The sequence below is a fragment of the Lygodium microphyllum genome, chromosome 1 (assembly GCF_053477565.2).
Source record: "Lygodium microphyllum isolate KBCC chromosome 1, Lygodium_microphyllum_v1.1.10, whole genome shotgun sequence".
NCBI lineage: Eukaryota > Viridiplantae > Streptophyta > Polypodiopsida > Schizaeales > Lygodiaceae > Lygodium > Lygodium microphyllum.
In genome coordinates, this window is record NC_141135.1 from 42,728,516 (window position 1) to 42,746,751 (window position 18,236).

Here is an 18,236-nt window from a genome sequence, read left to right on the forward strand (position 1 = left end):
CAAGAAAAAATGTGATGCAATCATTTATGGCACCCACCACCTCCTTTGTTGTAGGGTCATCTCTTGGCCGAGAGAGTTGGGAGAGGCAACCCATAACTCGTTCAATAGGTGAGAATCTCTTATATTAACTTGAAATTCATTAGCTTTGTTTGGCACCCATGAGGAAGACTTACATGTATGATAATTAAAAATATATTACTTGAAATAATTATTGCAGGGTTCCTATATCAAACATACATTGATGCCTTGCTAGTGGATGTGACTCAGATTGATAGATTTTTCCTTGATAGGTAAACATGGTGACCATGTTTTGCAAAAACCTAAATTTACCTATTGCATGTATCATTGCATCATTGTTTACTTAGCATCAATGACTACGTGTTGTTTTTTGAATAGCATCAACAAGTTTTTTACAACACAGAAGACACATCTTTATAGCAAAAATGGCATTCCATGTCGAGTTGCAAATTTTTGTACGGGCTTGCTTGTGGATGCTCTAGGTCCCGCTTCATTGGGTAAGCTACGTTTTCTCTCATACAAAGTTTATATCAAAATCACTTCCCATATGTTATGACCCTTGTGTTTATTTTAGAGGACATGATTGTTCCCAAGTGGAATACATTCTCAAAGGGTCTGGTGTTACGGGTTGCATGGATCTTGCTTGTGAGTATTTGGCCGATGAGGGATTCTTGGTCAGTATGTGCTTGGCAGAGCATATAGGTGAGTTCATTGTGGATGCAACGAGAGTGGGGCTTGTGCTTCACCGCAGTTGGATGCTCATGTGTAATTCCAAGGCTTATCGGCACCCTATTACTAGAGAGGCAGTAAGATAACAAAGTTGGATGCTTTAAACATATTGTTATATGTTGCAAACAAGGTTTGATCACTTATTCTAGTTCCACTCATGAATAGGTACTTGATCTTACAATGTGTCTTTGGTATCGTGCCGGTCATGTTGCACCTTGCTACAATAGAGAGGCCGGGGAGAAGATTTCAGAGAGGTTGTTTCTAGCGTATCGTAGCTACATGCTGGACGATTGTGTCTTTCCCATAGATATTGATGGTGCCATTCTTAGAGGTGGGGTGAAGAGTACTCATATTTTTTATCGATAAGTAGTTTTGTATGTTTTTGCTCTCAGGTTTCATTATATAGTTATTTCATTGTTTCTACTTGCATGGTCGCAAACGTTGTGTATCTTAATTGGTGATATGGTTAGCTGGTTATTGGCTACATTTACAAAGCGTTGTGACTATGTTTTGGATGTGTTTGCGGGGTGTGGCAGTTTGGCACGGCCCAATGCAGAGAGGAGATGAGACGCTGCATGTGTCTAGAGCTAGATGGCGTGCTCTATGGGGAATGTTTATCCACCCTTGTATGTGGACCGGTACTGTGCTAAGGGAGAGAGGGTTATTCACCCTTGTACTATGCTGAGGGAGAGAGGGAATGTTTATCCGCCCTTTTATGAGAACTTATTACATTGTTTAGTCTGACATTATTCTTTGTGGTTAGTTGTGTTGACACCATATCATTCAACTATATTGTTGGCATGTGACTATATTGGTTTTTCTTTCCCTATCATTACTTTAGCCAAGGGATCACATGCATTAGGATATTTGATTTGGTTGGTTATGTTGAGAATATGCCACGTTGCTCTTGTTTTCTTGATGTGTGTTCATGTAAATGCAAATTGTCATACTATTTTAGTAATAATAAAGAAGTACAATTTTATTTTTATGTCACTTCCATGTCTATAGTTTGTATGACTATGAATTAGTAATCATGCTATGAATGTATGTTGCACGAAAAAGCTCGAAAAAATGAGATTGATTGCAAAAGAACGAAAATAAAAGCTCGCAAAAATGAAATCCCCCATAAGATAACCCATGAGAAATCTTTCCTTAGAGAGCTTGAGAATTATATAAAATGGAGCCTACAAGCTATTTTTAAAAAACCCTACCACATTGTATTTTGTATCCAGATGATGGTGCTCTCTAGCTACCAAACATGACATGGTGCATCCTTTTGAAAAGTACTTACGATACCTATTTTATCATTATCCTTATTATCTTGATCAATGTTAGCTTGATTATCACTATTGTTATCATTATCATCACCATCCTCATCATATCCTCATTGTCTTGATCAACATAATGTGTATATCTAAGAAATCCTAATGACACAAATGTAATCAAGGGAACTTCCATTTGAAACTTCCTTGGAGTAACCTAACATCCGTAACCTCGAATTGCTTGACCCTACCTCGTAAGGGAAGCTCCATCTCAACCCTACAAGTATCAATCTAAAGCAAGGCCAAAATTATTACTACACTCTTCTATTAGCATTATATAGTATCAACTTTAAGTTAACTACTTTGCTATCATCCATCAAATTGAAGCATACCATTGTCACACTTGGTTCAAAGAGAGTAAGAAATGAGAGGAAGCGATAGGTGTCAACCCATCTAACCTATAAGATATAATCTCGAATCCAGTCCCCTAAAACGATACTAGTTGGTATATCTAGGACAACACACTAGAACAACTATCTTGTCCTAATCTAGCATTTTCAAATATTTCATGAAAGTATCTTGGCTAATCAAGACCACCTTGTTATAGGAAAGATCCATTGGGGATCTAACCACTTGCTTCCTTCAAGGAGTAGTTTTAGTTTTCTAATTAACCTAATATAATTTAATTTGATATATAAAACCAACACCATTTATTTGCCCATTAAATGGTAGTCCTTCATGTAAGTTAAGCACAAACAAAAATATAAAGGAAAACAATTCTTTTAAAAAATAAAATATTGATTCAAATTTACCAAATCACCCCTCGACTAACATTGAGGGCCTCCTAGGAGATCCATCGACTATCATCAAGCCTTCAAAGAGATCCATCATAGGCTCATGGAGGTCAAGCTAGTCCTAGAACACCCAAGGATATATGGTTAGAGCCACCTAACTCCTTGGCATCTACTAGCTAAATCATAAGTCCTATGGAGAGACCTCTTGCACCCGGTGCCAGTCCTAGCATTCGGAGCGGTAATCTGACTCCTTGGTAAAGAGCTAGAGTAACTAACCTTGGTGAAGGTCAAGTCCGAATATCTAAGAGTTAACTTGTTTTGGATAAATAATTTCTTAAAAGCCACAAATAATTCAAGCATTCTATTCAATGTGACAAGCAATATGATTAGTACACTTGTGCATAAATGTTCCTTTTCCCCTCAGGCATGAGTCTACAAGCATAGGTTTTACATGATTTAAGTCATGGTTGTTTTTGGGTCTTAGGCTTTGTTGATGAGATGTCTTTCCTTGGTCTATTTCATTCCCGTTCTAAGTAATATGAATGAGATGATGCTTCTATTTTAAGCATCGATGGACTTCCTTCTTCGAAAGATCTAAAGTATAACTAAGTTATGTTATTGTTTCAATTTTATCAAGATTTATTTTTCTATTAAGAATGAAATTCTTATCAAGATTCCTTGCTAGACAATTTTCTAGCAAAGAGTCAATGTGTTTTTCTAATTCTTGCTAGCTTGAGAGATCAATCTTTCTACTTATCTTATGAGATCAATCTCTCTACTTATCTTATGAGATCAATCTCTCTACTTATCTTATGAGATAATTTGGATAGCTTGAGAGTAAGCATGGTTTTCTAATTGGCAAAGAGAAGCATACAAAAAAGTATGGGAGCTAAAAGGCCAAGTTCTTCATGAACAACACACACACACACATACATAGAGAAAGAGACAAAGAGAGGGATGGAGTGAACGAGTGAGCGAGAGCAAATGTAAGACTAGGTGCAAGCTATGAGTGCAAAGTGCACAAGGATGAGTGTAGGGTGTGCTAGTGCATTGTATCATGTGGATGGATGCACGATACACTAGGATTGTGTACACTAGTGGAGGGGTGATGCATAGGATGATGAGCTATGAGTCAACATACAAGAGGTGAGCTAGGGTTACACTTGAGTAATGGATGTGTATTTATGATGGACCATGTGAACTATTTAATGCTTAGAAAATGAATAGCAATCAATGATCGAAAAGATTATCCTTTTTTATTGCAAACCTTGGTGTTCCCCTCAAAGTGCCATTTGTTATAGCAAGTGTGGTGTGGTTGGTGGAAGGGAGGCTGGTGGAGAAGGGTGGCGGAGGATAGGGTGGAGATAAGGGCAGGCGGTGGAGGTGGGGATCCAGGTGTTGATGGGGAGGTAAGCACGAGATGTTGGTGGTTGATGGCGGTGTGTTCAAACCTCCGGTTTTCCCAAGGCAAGCGACTGCCTCGAGAGTAGGTGGTTTCGCCGAGCAGCCCGGCGGTTGCTCCCCCAGTCATTCAACTATACCAACCATTTGACTTGATCAAGTAGTCGGTGGCCATCCGGTGTCGGCGAACGCCATGTCTTCCTCTTTTTTCTAGAATAAAATAAACTTATTCCATTTTCTTAGCTCCTCGTTCATATGCAGGTAGCCTATATACTCTCTCTCTCTCTCTCTCTCTCTCTCTCTCTCTCTCTCTCTCTCTCTCAAATTAGTGTGGTTTAAACCCCCCCTATGTGCACATGTAGCAAGTCACTCTCTAAATAGCCATTTTAGAGGATTTTCCCCTTGCCCAAGAGTGTTGCTATTCGATCATGGGTATGATAAGCATATTGTAAATATTTCATCAAGTTCAATACCTTTTGGCTCTTTTACTTGTAGTCATGCACCAATAGTCTTCCCTTGTTTTGTTTTTTCAATAAATTCTTTCTCGTGTTCATAACAAAGGACTAATAGCCCTTACTCATGTTTTATAAATCATGTGACAAATCAATATTAAAAAATTTTCTATTAGAAAAAACAAATCCTATTTATTTGCATGCATTGGGGGATCGCACTTCCATAGCCCTCCTATTCAACATCGCAACACGTATAAGCACTTTACCAAAGTGTGTGCAATAATATGTCATTATCCGTTGCAACCAAGAATGCATAACCAAGTGAGAATATATACAAGAAATCTCCACCATCACTCCATATTTGCCTTTGACTTCTCTTTCTTTTTGTTATCATCCTCATTATTCTTTTTACTTTCATTTGTTCTTCACTTCTAGCCATTAATGTCCCTATTCCATATCTTTCTAATTACACGATTTAATCCTTAACTTATATCTCTTAGAGAGCTTCCCTTTGCATTTGACCTTCCTCTCACAATGAGGGTGATATAGAGTTACTAAAACTTGTCATAAAGGTATCCCAACTCTCAAGCAAGGTAAGCAACAAGAATATATCCTTAACCAAATCATGAAAAGTGATTTTCTATGATATCAAATGATTGGCTATATAAGTCTCGTCCTCCATGCAGAGACCAATGCCAGTCTCTTCAAATAATGTACCTGTGAAACGACACTTATTGCTCATATAAATCATATAGCTTTTTCCATACACCAAATGTGCCACCTATCGTGTCTTCTGCATTAAAATAAACAAAAATTAAGTGTGTTAACAAGATAGTGAAACATGCGAACTCATCCACTTCTTCTCATGCATCTACATCCATGCATTTGGGCTTAACATCATTATAGTCGATTGACTTTACTTGCTTCTTTTGAAACAATACATTATAGATTTTCTATTTTCAATATGAAAAATGTGCCAACCAAGTTTTTAATATCGAATAGCAATTCTAAAACCACAATAGCTGCGATAAGTCTTGCATACCAAAATATCGAGATGTGCCCAACTGCAAGCTCAAAAGTTAACAAAAAACAATTCTAGCTCAATTACCATTAATCCAAAGGTTATAGAAATGGATTTTTGAAAATAGATTCCATGTAGCTTCCAAAAGACCAAAAAATATGACAAGAATGGGAGAAGATCCCAATGCCTCAAAATTCATCAAAGTAGGTTATTTCCATCATTAATAGCCTCCTCAAGCATCTAGACAAGTAGCACAACCCATAAACATCACTATCTTAGCAAATCTCTCTCTCTCTCTCTCTCTCTCTCTCTCTCTCTCTCTCTCTCTCTCTCTCTCTCTCTCTCTCTCTCTCTCTCTCTCTCTCTCTCTCTCTCTCTCTCTCTCTCACACACACACACACATACAAACTATAGCAAGCCCCTTGCTTAAAGCCTTGATTAAACCTCTTGCTTAAGCACTATGCTCTTAGCAACCAAGGTCTTGCTTCCCAATGACAATCCAAATGACAAGTTGCCCCCTACTTAAGTAGCTCTATGCTTGCATATATCAAAAGCATATATGAAAACCTCTTCCCAAGCATTCAAAACTAAGATGTTCTATTTAAATTCCGATCATTAATTGTTTCTTAAATGCAACCAAATCAAACTATGACCTCAAATTGAGCCTCAATGTCTCCTCAAGTCGGAATATCTATTTAACATAGATGCAGAGCTAGGTAATGAGAATAGTACCTCTTAGAAGATATACATAGCGAGCATGAAAACTGCAAGAGAAGCCTGTGTGCTCAACCTCACAATGGAGCTTGACTCCTTGTGCTTCTTACTCCAAGCACAAGCTCCATTAATGTTATCCTATGGTGGTATATGAGGTCAAAATTCTAGAGTGTGAAGGTTGAGAGAGAGAGAGAGAGAGAGAGAGAGAGAGAGAGAGAGAGAGAGAGAGAGAGAGAGAGAGAGAGAGAGAGAGAGAGAGAAGCACACAAGAGTGTCTACTTGGTATAATGAATGGTGGTACCCCTATTCTTTGTTATCTCCACTTATATGTGACTACATAACATGTATTCATAGAAGGGGTGCCCACCCAACTATTTAGTTGACATTAATACCTCTTCTAAGAAAAGTCATTGAACTCATAGAGGAAGAAAGGCAAGGATCCACAAGACTCAAGATGGACGAACTACTCTTGAAGGACATGCCTATGGAATTGAGCAAGTTCTTGAATATTTTCCATGCTATGATGGGGAAGAACCCTAGCCAACTCATTGAGCCAGACTTGGGATAACATTACTAAACATTAGTTTATTAAAGAAAGAACATGCTTGAAAAAATCATGGATCTAACTGTATGCATTTAACATGAGGGAAAATATGCAATGGGAGATGGATGACATAAGGCTACTACTCAACATGGGGCTTGTAGGATCTTTGAGCAATTCTATCAATCCCCAACCTTGGACAATTGGGGTAAAGGCCAAGATATTGACCTTGTTGAGAATATAATCGAGTTTAAATGGCTGACTATTGATAGGAAGAGTGACTCCTCTATCTTGTAAGCGCATGTACTTACACAACTTGGTTCTTAATGACTATCTTCTCATGTGGTGCATCTTTTGTTGAGATTCTATTGGATTTGCCGAGGTAGCTCCCATTTCCCTTGCCATTTTTCTAGTCTTCAATTCTATTTGACTTGATTGGTCTTGCTCCTTTCTTGGGTCTTCAATGGTTGGCACACTCTTAACAACTTAATCAAACCCCTAGTACTCAATTCTACCCTACTTGTGCTCTTGTACTAAAAGAGGCTCTCTTTTCATTTGAATAGAAAACATGATGTGCACAAGCAATCTCTCAACACTTTTCACTTTGGATGCCCTAGATCTAGCTCCTATGATAGGGTGCATGTTAATTAACTCCTTTAGTGTGTGTTCTTTGTTTATTGATATGGACCTTCCTAACCCTAGTGAATGTGTGGCCACATGCACAAGTTTAGTGACCTAGTTGTATGGGTTCAATGTTATGGTTTGTGAGTGCGTGCGCATGTTCTAGAGATTGTTATTGACCTTGGGGTTGCTTCTTATCCCAGTGGAAGAGTAACCACATTAGTGGATGTGGGTCCTTATTTTAGGAAACTTATGTGTAGTGCCTACAAGGTGCTATAGGAAGGTGTGGGTGTCGAAGTGTGTCCTAGACTAGATTCCTAACCCAAAATAGTTACCTTCATAAAATGGGTTTACTCCTTCAATGTAGGTGAGTGGAGGGCACACTAGTGTGTGGGTGGCTAATTAATAGCCTAAAGATGTGCATTGATTTCATGTGCCCTAATGGTGAAGTATGGGCATGTGCTATGTTCTCTAATGGTGAAGCATGGGTATGTGCTAAGTGTGATGCAAGAATGCAATTGGTGTGTGAGATTAAGGGTTAATGCCTAAGAGTTATTCGAGTCTAGGTGTGATGAGTTATTGTAGGTGTAAGAGTGCCCTTCATAGGTTTCCTACAAATGTGTGCCCAAAGTGGCTCGATCGATGTTTCTAAGCGATGTGTCGCATTAGGCTGTGCCTAGTGTTTGGTACATGCGTGTCTCTACAGCTAACCTACATTATGTGCGATAAACAATGTGTGTGGGTGTGTAAGTGGATAATTAATGGCCTTAAGATGTGTGTCTATCTCCTATATGGTAACGGTGAGGTACATGTGGATGCTAAGGTGTGGTGCAAGTGTGCGATCAATGTGTGCAAACAAGGGTTAGAGCACCTAAGAGTTAAGAATCTAGGTTAAATGAGGTACTATATGTACATGAGTGCCCTTGGTAGGTGAGTGGAAGGCACACTAGTGTGTGGTTTGGAAATTAACAACCTAAAGATGTACATTGATCTCATGTTCCCTAATGGTGAAGCATGGGTGTGTGCTAGGTATGGTGCAAGTTTGCAATTGGTATGTGTGAACAAGGTTTTGTGCCAAAGGGTTATTTGGTTACAAGTGGGATGAGGTATCATAGGTGTGAGAGTGCCCTCGATGGATTTCCTTACAATGTGTGCCCAAAACAACTTGAATGATGTTGTCTAAGAAGTGTGTAGCTTTAGGTCGCACCTAGTGATAGTACATGCGTGTCTTTACACCTAACCTACATAACATGAAGCACACTACATTGTGTGGTGGCTAATCAACGGCCTTGAGATGTGCATATTTTCTCTACATGTAAACAACGAGGTACAAGTCTATGCTAAGGTGAATATAAGAGTGCAATAAATGTATGCAAACAAGGGTTAGTGTGCCTAAGAGTTAAGAATCTAGGTGGGATGAGGTATTGTAAGTGTGTGTGTGTGTGTGCCTTGGAAAGGTTTCCTAAGTACAAACACCCAACGTTGCTCCACTATTATTATCTAATAGTGATGTGTTGCTTAGGTTGTGCCTAGTGTATTGTGCATGTATGTCATGAGGTTGTGTGGAGGACTAAGGTGTGCCTTGCAACGGGAGTGGGAGTGCACTATGTGCACCTAGTGTTGAAACATACCAATGCTAATGTGCAATGTATTGTAGGTGTGGCTTGCACCTTGAGCCTTGAATGTTAGTGCCCTTACGTACCTAGGGTTGAGACAGAGCGCTACCATGTGCACATCCCCTTTGTGCTCTCATGCATGGCACGTGTAGTGTGAATAGTTGCCATTGAATCTGGGCAGTGGGAACTCCCTAGTGCCTATCGTGCCAAGAGCAAAATGTGGGCGACCTATCAGCCCATGTGGTGAGAGTGTGGAAATGACTAAACCGTGAGGATCTATCTTGTCAAGGCAATCGAGTAAGCCATTGGGCAAGTCATTGCATTAAAAACAAGGGTTGAGAGATTTGAGAGATTCAACTGAATGGATGTGTGCATGCGTGTGCGCGCGTGCATGTGTGTGTGTGTGTGTGTGTGTGTGTGTAGCGAAAGGCAGCACATAAAAGAATGAAAATTTTAGAACAATACCATAGGAACAACTATTAACGAATCAGAATTTTGCCCTTTCCAAGTGGGACCATATATTAGTTAAACCTCGTGAGGGTATTCTTTACTTTTCATTGGATAATTATAGGGAGACAGAATGACCCTTCGATGATCCTTCTCTACCACATTGATACGTGAGGCGTAGTAATGGTGGGCTTTCCACCATGGAAATGGTAGGAAGAAAAAGCCTTCTTATGGCTTGGAATGGTCTGCAAGAAAATGGTACACCACAACTCCACATAAGAACTACAATTGTGACCTTTGTCACCATGGCAATAATACATGATGAGAATGTGATGCGCAAATCAATGGAGGAATCTGATGACAGCTGTGTGTTACTTAGAACTAAAAGATAAGAATGTAATGAGCAAATAAATTGGGGAATCTAATAGACAGCTACTGTGTGTTTCTTAGAACATGGCCGTGGCGGTGCTGCAGGTATGCTGTTTGTGCCGGTGGTAGTGCAGGATGGCAGTGCGGGAGTTGAGGGCCATGCTTAGAAGCCTGAGAGGGATCAGCAGTAGAAACTCAAGAATGGCTCTGAGCCACGAGTCTGCAGGTATGCAACCCCGTGCCAATACACCAACCAGGAATGCATCCACCCCTACTGTCACTAGGAAATGCCCCTTCTTCACCCCATCCAGAATGCATCTTGCTACCTTCTCTGCGACTCGGGCAGTGCAGCTCTGTTCATTGTAGCTCTGCCGCCACTGCTGCTGCGGAGACGCTGTTTGTTCACATAATCATGAGAAGAATACTGAATTTCAGGACCACAATTGGAATGCAAGATAAGCACATTTCATTACTCGGCACAAAACTACAGTCAAGCCAGCAATCACAGCTCATTACAGTTAAATGCAAATAGCCACAATGTAAAAATACAGTAATGAGGGACTCAGAATTGATACACATAACCTGAAGATGACCAGTATTCTCAACATTGTCATTGAATGTAGCAGTAAGAGATTGAATGTGCATGATTATCATACTACCTTGACTGCTGCAGAGTGCTGCGGAAGCCGCTGCTCCAGGTATCACGAAGTGTACCCCAATGTTATGCTGTAGAAGCTCAAACCTCAATAGCTCTGCCAGCCCTTTAAGGGCATAGTCTGTGATGGAATCCACTCTTGCTCCTTTAGTCAAATTCTGTAGTTTCAAAGCCATTGAACTCGTTAAAGCAAAAGCTTGCGGTAATCCCCTCAAAGACTGCTCTCTCTTTTCTCTGGAAGTTGCATCATTACCACGCCAGCAGAAGAGCTGACAAACACAAGCGCGGACCTGCTCTCCTGGCTCCTCTGCTTCATGAAACGGATAGCCGCACGAGCCATGTAGACTGCTGCCATGAGATTGGAAGGTGTGACCTTCTCTACCTCTTCCATTTTCAGGTCATCAAAGAGGCCTAGGTTGCCTGTGCCATAGCTAAATATGAGCACATCAACAGGCCGCCACTTGAACGCCGATTCAACGCATAGGGCCGCCTCTTCGGCAGACTGGATATTGGCGAACTGCTGAAACACGCCATGATAAGGGGGGGATCCATATTATAAGGACCATCCGGTACAAGAATGTAGTTTAGGGTTCAAAGAATGGAGATTACAAGCAATCCTACCTTGATTTGCAGGTGGTCATCGAGGCTGTCAGAATAACGAAGCTGGAGAGCTTGCTGTGCTGCAGAGAGGCTAGCATTGTCTCTGCAGAGAAGGGTAACATAGGCACCTTCACGGAGGGAGAGCTCTGCTGCGGCGACGAGGGCCGGCGGCGAGGAGTCAGTGATGAGGATGTGCTTGTCTCGTAGGGAGCGGAGGCCGTGGGGCGTACGGCGGTTGCTAGCTACCAGCCACAGGAGCAGGCGGGCGGTTGCGAGGCCGAGTAGGGCTACCAGCAGGGAGAAGGCCATGCGAGGAGGTCAGGCACCACACTCACACACACACACACACACTCTCTCTCTCTCTCTCTCTCTCTCTCTCTCTCTCTCTCTCTATGACACTGTGTGCCTGTTTTCGTTCGTGGTTTCTTTCTAGCATTCGTGGCTCTTCTCATAGCAACGTAAACTATATATTTAATGAATGAGAGACAGAGGGAGGGAGAAAATATCATGATTCACACATTTTCTTAAGTGTCTCTCCCTCTCTCTCTCTCTCTAGTGTTGGTATAGATAGATAGAAAGACTAGATAGAGAGAGTTATCTACTAAAAATTAACTATCACTTTCCATGTTGCAGTTGTGCCATCATTTTATAGGCTCCGCATTATGCATCCGATAGACACTTTTGGGAGGGAGATCCCCCGCTCGGAGTACAACATGACAATGCTTTTCCACCAAAAAGTTGAACATGCACCTAACAAAAGTTGAACCCCCCTCCCCCTCCCCCCTCTCAAATTAATGTCCGCGCTCAAAGTACAACATGACAATGCTTTTCCACTAAAAAGCTGAACATGCACCTAACAAAAGTTGAAACCTCCTCCCCATCATCTTTCACTTCTCCCTTATAACCAATGGGCGTACTCTTTCTTCTCGTTTGAATAAGGCATAGTGTATGTGTATTCAAACGTTTGGACAATTTTCAGGGCAAGTGAGGGTTATTTCCCGATGTGTAACTGGCCTAAGTTACCAGTGACTAGCGTTCCGCACAATGAATCCTATCCCACTTCGCGGCAGCTTCGCTGCCGCAAAGCTAGGTGCAAGGGAAGTGAAGCTGCCGTGGTATCGCAAGGCAACTTCACTTCCCTATCGCAAAGTGGGTAATGCTATCACAAAAACATCACATGCTTTACTCTCCTCTACTCACAACCCCTCTATCTCTCACCCCATTTACACCTCCCCCCTCTATATCTGCACTCAATCACTCTCTCTCTCTCTCTCTCTCTCTCTCTCTCTCTCTCTCTCACATGTATAAAAGGCCAAATATGCATTTGCATCAAGGAGTACATAGACTCATATATACATGCAATGACCATGCACCAAACTTATAAACTTGTATCTATACTTGCTATGCACAACAATTAGAAACAACTTGTATCCTTGGATGCTACAATGAGAAATAACATTGTTACAGTGAAACGAACCACAAATGAAAGATGTATGAACCACACCACAAATTTAAGTTTGTCCAAGCGTTGCATGCAAACTCTCAGTATTAATAACCCACATAGGTGAATCAAAGCCTGAAACCAAAGTTTCTTTTAGAGACTGCACCAATAACCTTGCACCACAATTTCAAGTATCAACAAACCACAAAGTGTTACTCCTTGATTGTGCCTATGCATCTACATCCAAATGTTACAAAAAAATTTCCAGTTCCCATAGGCTCTAACCAAAACGAAGCTTTCTTTTCTTTGAGAAATAACTGGGAAATTTTTCACTCTCCAATATAGCATGGTTAGGCGAAGCAAGTCCGATCACCACTCTTCATCTTGTTGATGGTACAGGGGACATAATAGTATTTCCTCTCTTTCTTGCACCTAAAATTTTAGAAGCCCACAACATTAATGTAAACACATCTAACAACCAACAAAGACTACTTAACATTAAAACAACAATACCTGGCCTAACATCCGCAAACCACTCGGTAGGCTTTGTCATAGCTTGATGCAGGGTCACAAAACAATCAAGGTCTTTAGATTCATACATCACCCACTCTCTTGGTACTCTATCAGTGTGAGATCGTCAAAACCTCTTATCCTGTTCAGCTTCACCCATATGCACTTGAAAATGCTAAGTATATCCACAATGTATTCCTCCCTCCACTAGTCTATGCCTCTTCTTTGTTTGCGACCCCTCTCCCACACAATTTTTACATCTCTCACTATATTTTCACACACACACACACACACTCTCTCTCTCTCTCTCTCTCTCTCTCTCTCTCTCTCTCTCTCTCTCTCTCTCTCTCTCTCTCTCTCTCTCTCTCTCTCTCTCTCTCTCTCTCTCTCTCTCTCATGTAGACATGCATAAAAGGGTAGATATGCATTTGCATCTAGGTGTATAGAGACTCACATATGTATATAATGCCTTTTTTTACACACAAAACTCGTAAACTTTACCCATACGTACTTTGCATGATACCTAGAAGTAGCTCTATGCGATCCTTGGATGTTGCAATTGGAAATAACATTGCACCAAACCATAAACAAAAGACATACAAAATGCATATTTTGTATCCTTGAGTGCAAGAAACTATATTCTTGCTTACCATATTCTCTCTATCCCGAATCTCTCACACTATTTTTTGCCTCTTCCTCCCTCTCCCTACCTATCTTCACCCCCCCTCCATTTGTTACCCATCTCTCTTTCTCACATCTATCATCCTCATTCCCTCCCTCCTCCCTTGTTATCTTTCTTCTCCCTCCACGACCTCTATCTCTTCCTCCCTCCCCCCTTGTCACCTCTCACTCCCTCCCCTCTTTTACCCCTCTCCTCTACTCTATCTCTCACCCCTTTTACACCTCTCCTCTCCTCTATTTACACTCACTCACTCATGCTCTCCCTCCCTCCCCCCTCTCTCTCTCTCTTACACGCATGTACAAAAGGCCAAACATGCATCTAGGAGTACATAGACTTATATATACATGTAATGACCATGTACCAATATTGCAGTTGCATCCATACTTGCTATGCGCAATAGCTAGAAGTAGCTCTACATAATCATTCGATGTTACAATCAAAAATAACATTGCTATGCTGAAATGAACCACAAAGTGTAAGCATATCCAAGCATCAAATACAGATAAGTGAAGCAAAGCCCAAATCCAAAGCTTGCTCCAGAGGCGAAAACTTTGTACCATAAATCCAAGTATCAACAAACCACAAAGTACCACTTCTTGATTACACCTATACATCTACATCCAAACGCTACAAAAATGTTGAAACTTTCCATGGGGCCTAACCAAAATGAAGCTTTCTTTTCTTTGAGGAATCACTGGGAAAAATTTCATTCTCCAACACAGCATGCTCAGGTGAAGCAAGTCCCATTGCCACTCTTCGTCCCGGTGATGGTACAGGGGACATGATAGTCTTTCCTCTCTTTCTTGTGCCTAAAATTTCAAAATCCCACAACGTAAACATGAACACATCTAACAATTGACAAAGATCACTTAGCATTGGAATAACAATACATGGCTTAACATTTGCAAACCACTCGGCAGGCATTGTCACAGCTTGATGTAGCATCACAAAACAACTGAGGCCCTTAAATTCATACCCCGGCCACCCCCTTGGTATTCTATCAGTGTGAGATCGCCGAAACCTCTTTTCCTGCTCAACTTCACCCGTAATGCACTCGAAAGCACTGAGTATACCCACAATGCACCACCTCAATAAAAACTGGAAGTAAAATCTCTATGTTGACTTCATCATATAAATGCTCAATGACCCTTGCAAGCGTTCTTCTTATAATATCATGCGTTGTCACTGTGCGCAAGATACACTGCAGTTCCTTCTGATACTCAGAAGCTGGATAATAACCCCAGTTTGGAGTAGGCATCTATAAAAGTCAAGCAAACACTTATATACAGTGTAGGGAATATATACTCAATTACTATCGAGTATATGCCAACCAAATACAGCTTCAATTTCACATACACACCAAGAAAGGACTACAAAGCCATCAAAATTCAATAGATACATCTCTGAAAAAATGCAAGCATATCATTCCACCCTCCAAAAAATTCATCTCTATATGCATCTTTGCAAAAAATCAATGCACCTCATTGCATCTTCTGAAGTACCTCCTTGTACACAATGTTCATCGTGACATTCACATTGCTTCCATCCTCATCCAATAAGACTCTCACACCGCATGAGGATTTCACCCTTGAAAATACAACATACAACTGTCCATGTGTAAATACTGGTGTCTTTAAGTAAAGACTAGCAACAAACAATGTCTGGCCTTGCAACTTATTGATCGTCACAGCAAATACCAGTCGAATAGGAAATTGCCTCCGCCTCATAGCAAACAGAAATTGCAAGGTGCTAGGAATAAAAGTAATCCTAGGAATAAAAACTCGTTCCCCTACATTTGTCCCTGTTATTATCTCAGCATCTATCACCTTTTTATTGAATGCCTTACACATCAACCATATACCATTACACAAACCTTTTGCTAGATTTAAGTTCCTAAGCAGAATAATAGGTGTATTCATCTTTAGTAGCAATAGATGGGGAGGAAATCCACCTCCAAGATCCAGTGTATTTAAATACTCTACAGAGTATAAAAATGAGCTATCACCCATCTTTGTAATTGAATCCGCACTATAGTACTGTATAACTTCTCTTGGCATCAATTGCAATGCATAATGATTCAAAGAAGCCACCTCTGTATTCTGCGCTGCAAGTATAGCACACTCACTGAAATATGCTCCAAAGTCTCTCACTGTGGACACTTCACCGTACACACTATTAACCAAGGTTTCAATAGAGCGCCCTTTCAATACCATGCTAGATGGAATATGTAACTTATCACAATTCTCCGTAATATCCACTCCATCCCCTATCCCTTGAATCCAACCAACAAATCCATTATCCATTGCACCACCAGCGGTTGACATCCTCATATTCCCAGACAACCTTAGCACCTTAACATACTGTCATAAACGAGAGTAACATAGTGTTGCATTAGCAATATCTTCACGGGAGCCCTTCATCACGATGGGCAAGATTTGCCTAAAATCACCCCCAAGCAAAGTAACCTTTCCACCAAATGATTTATCACAGCTCATAATATCTCTTAAAGTTCTATCAATAGCTTCAAATGCAAACTTGTGCATCATGGGAGGCTCCTCCCATAAAATAAGGCTCAACTGCCTGAACAGTTGAGCAAGATCGCTCTGAACACGAATATTACAGGTGGATTGATTACATAGATCCAATGGAATTTTAAACCTCAAGTGAGTAGTACGACCGCCCTGCAGAAGCAAAGCAGCAATGCCAGATGATGCCCTTGCTAATACTATATGACAATCACTACGTAACCTAGCAAGCAAACACTTGTAAAGAAATGTCTTTCTAGACCCACCGAGACCATCAAAAAAAAAAAACATCCCCAGAGTTTCCACCAATGGCATCTATAACTGCATTATGTGCAACCCTCTGCCCATCATTCAACATTGCCTCCATACAAATACAAACTCTACGTTGCTCTAGTATATCATGTGCATATTCATCTTCTAAAAGAGGATTAGCACACAATTGAGAATCTGTTCGATGAGGCAATCCATCAAAGTCAAACAATCTTCGCCCATGCTGTCGCAAAAGATCCTGAAGATGCAATAAATCCCTCTTTGATGCCTCTTGTTGTAGAACTGCAGAATATATATACACATGCTCTAGCTGTAACTTATACAAAATATCCTCCACCATTGGTGACATAAACCTATCCCAGAGCTGACCAGGCTACGCAGGCTCACAAAAGATCGAAATTGTAGCAAACAAAGCACCCAACTGGGCACCAATTTGTAGAGATGCAGCCTCTTCCAAGCACACAACACACTCATCATCACCCTCTAACATGCCCTTTGCAACATAGGCTTCCTTAAAGGTGTTGTACACCACGTTGCCAATAGTATGCAAATCATCAAAAGACATACATCCTTGAGACACTGTCAAGAGTATTCGCAAGTAATAATGCTCACCAGATGTGGGTGGCACAAAGTGTATTCGACCACATGTATTTCCACGCTTTCTCTTCGTCCATACCTTTCGTTGTGCATTCCACATCCAATACATTAGGAAGTCTTGATACCGAATAGCTCGAGCCTCTGGATGAATATGATTGCACACAAACCATTCCGTAAGAGTAGTTTTCCTAATATCTTCATTATGCATAACATCTGATATATTGTCTGTATCTTGAAACACCACATAATTCTCATCAGGCAAGTGCACCTGCAACCGTTGTATATCAGTCTTCTCATTGTGCAATGCATAGTCATATATTCGCCAACACGCTTCCAAAGCAGAAACATGCCGTGCATCTAAATAACTCTCGATCTCATCCACTTCTCGAAACGCATCCTGATACAACTGATACATGTGTCTTGGCCCACTAGTAAAAGAAGATGGCAAAACCACCCTTTTACCAATAGAGGCACCAATAATCCCCACCGGCCCATCATCCATCACTCCCACCATATCTGCTAAGCCCTTATAAACTTTCGATCGTAAAACTGATTGATTTTGATGACACCAAGCTAACCTACATTGCTCTATACTACAATAAGCATCAACAATAAATTGTTGCAACAATCGACCACCCCGCAACATGCACACCTCAATGTTCTCACGCACTTGTAGTCGAAATGCATAAAATTGCATCTGAATAACATAGTCCTTATTAGACAATCCATGTATATTAATTGGAACATTAACACCACTATAAGGTACCTTTACATGCCAACCATCATCATCCATAGGAAAAAGAAGAATGTATAGCATTGGCATATATGCCCTATGCAAGTTTGAAATAGCAATACATCATCCATCTCGACTATAAACATGTATGTCTTGACGATCAAGAGTATTCTCATCACCTTGTCCTGGCATGATAGCCGCAACCTCAGTTGCCACTGGAGTTGAGTATTGGCTATTA

The 18,236-nt window shown here is 40.8% G+C and overlaps 2 protein-coding genes across 3 annotated transcripts; both read right to left on the reverse strand.

Annotated features, from left to right (window-relative positions):
- Nucleotides 1-9,656: 9,656 nt before the first annotated feature.
- Nucleotides 9,657-11,775, reverse strand: LOC148041040 (3-dehydrosphinganine reductase TSC10A-like). Of its 2 annotated transcripts, none has more exons than XM_087687390.1 (4): nt 11,262-11,775; nt 10,894-11,160; nt 10,645-10,798; nt 9,657-10,379 (listed from the first exon to the last, which is right to left on the reverse strand). In XM_087687390.1, the coding sequence occupies exons 1-4, from the start codon at nt 11,547-11,549 to the stop codon at nt 10,063-10,065; spliced, it is 1,026 nt and encodes a 341-aa protein (XP_087543516.1). In that variant the 5' UTR covers nt 11,550-11,775; the 3' UTR covers nt 9,657-10,062. The 2 variants fall into 2 exon arrangements, with proteins under 2 accessions (XP_087543516.1, XP_087543518.1); XM_087687392.1 differs by having other exon boundaries at nt 10,894-11,157; nt 11,262-11,774.
- Nucleotides 11,776-14,912: 3,137 nt separating this feature from the next.
- LOC148041041 (uncharacterized) lies at nt 14,913-17,779 on the reverse strand. Its single transcript, XM_087668348.1, has 7 exons — nt 17,056-17,779; nt 16,688-16,950; nt 16,339-16,554; nt 16,158-16,233; nt 15,590-16,073; nt 15,376-15,460; nt 14,913-15,131 (listed from the first exon to the last, which is right to left on the reverse strand). The coding sequence occupies exons 1-7, from the start codon at nt 17,777-17,779 to the stop codon at nt 14,913-14,915; spliced, it is 2,067 nt and encodes a 688-aa protein (XP_087524474.1).
- Nucleotides 17,780-18,236: the final 457 nt, after the last annotated feature.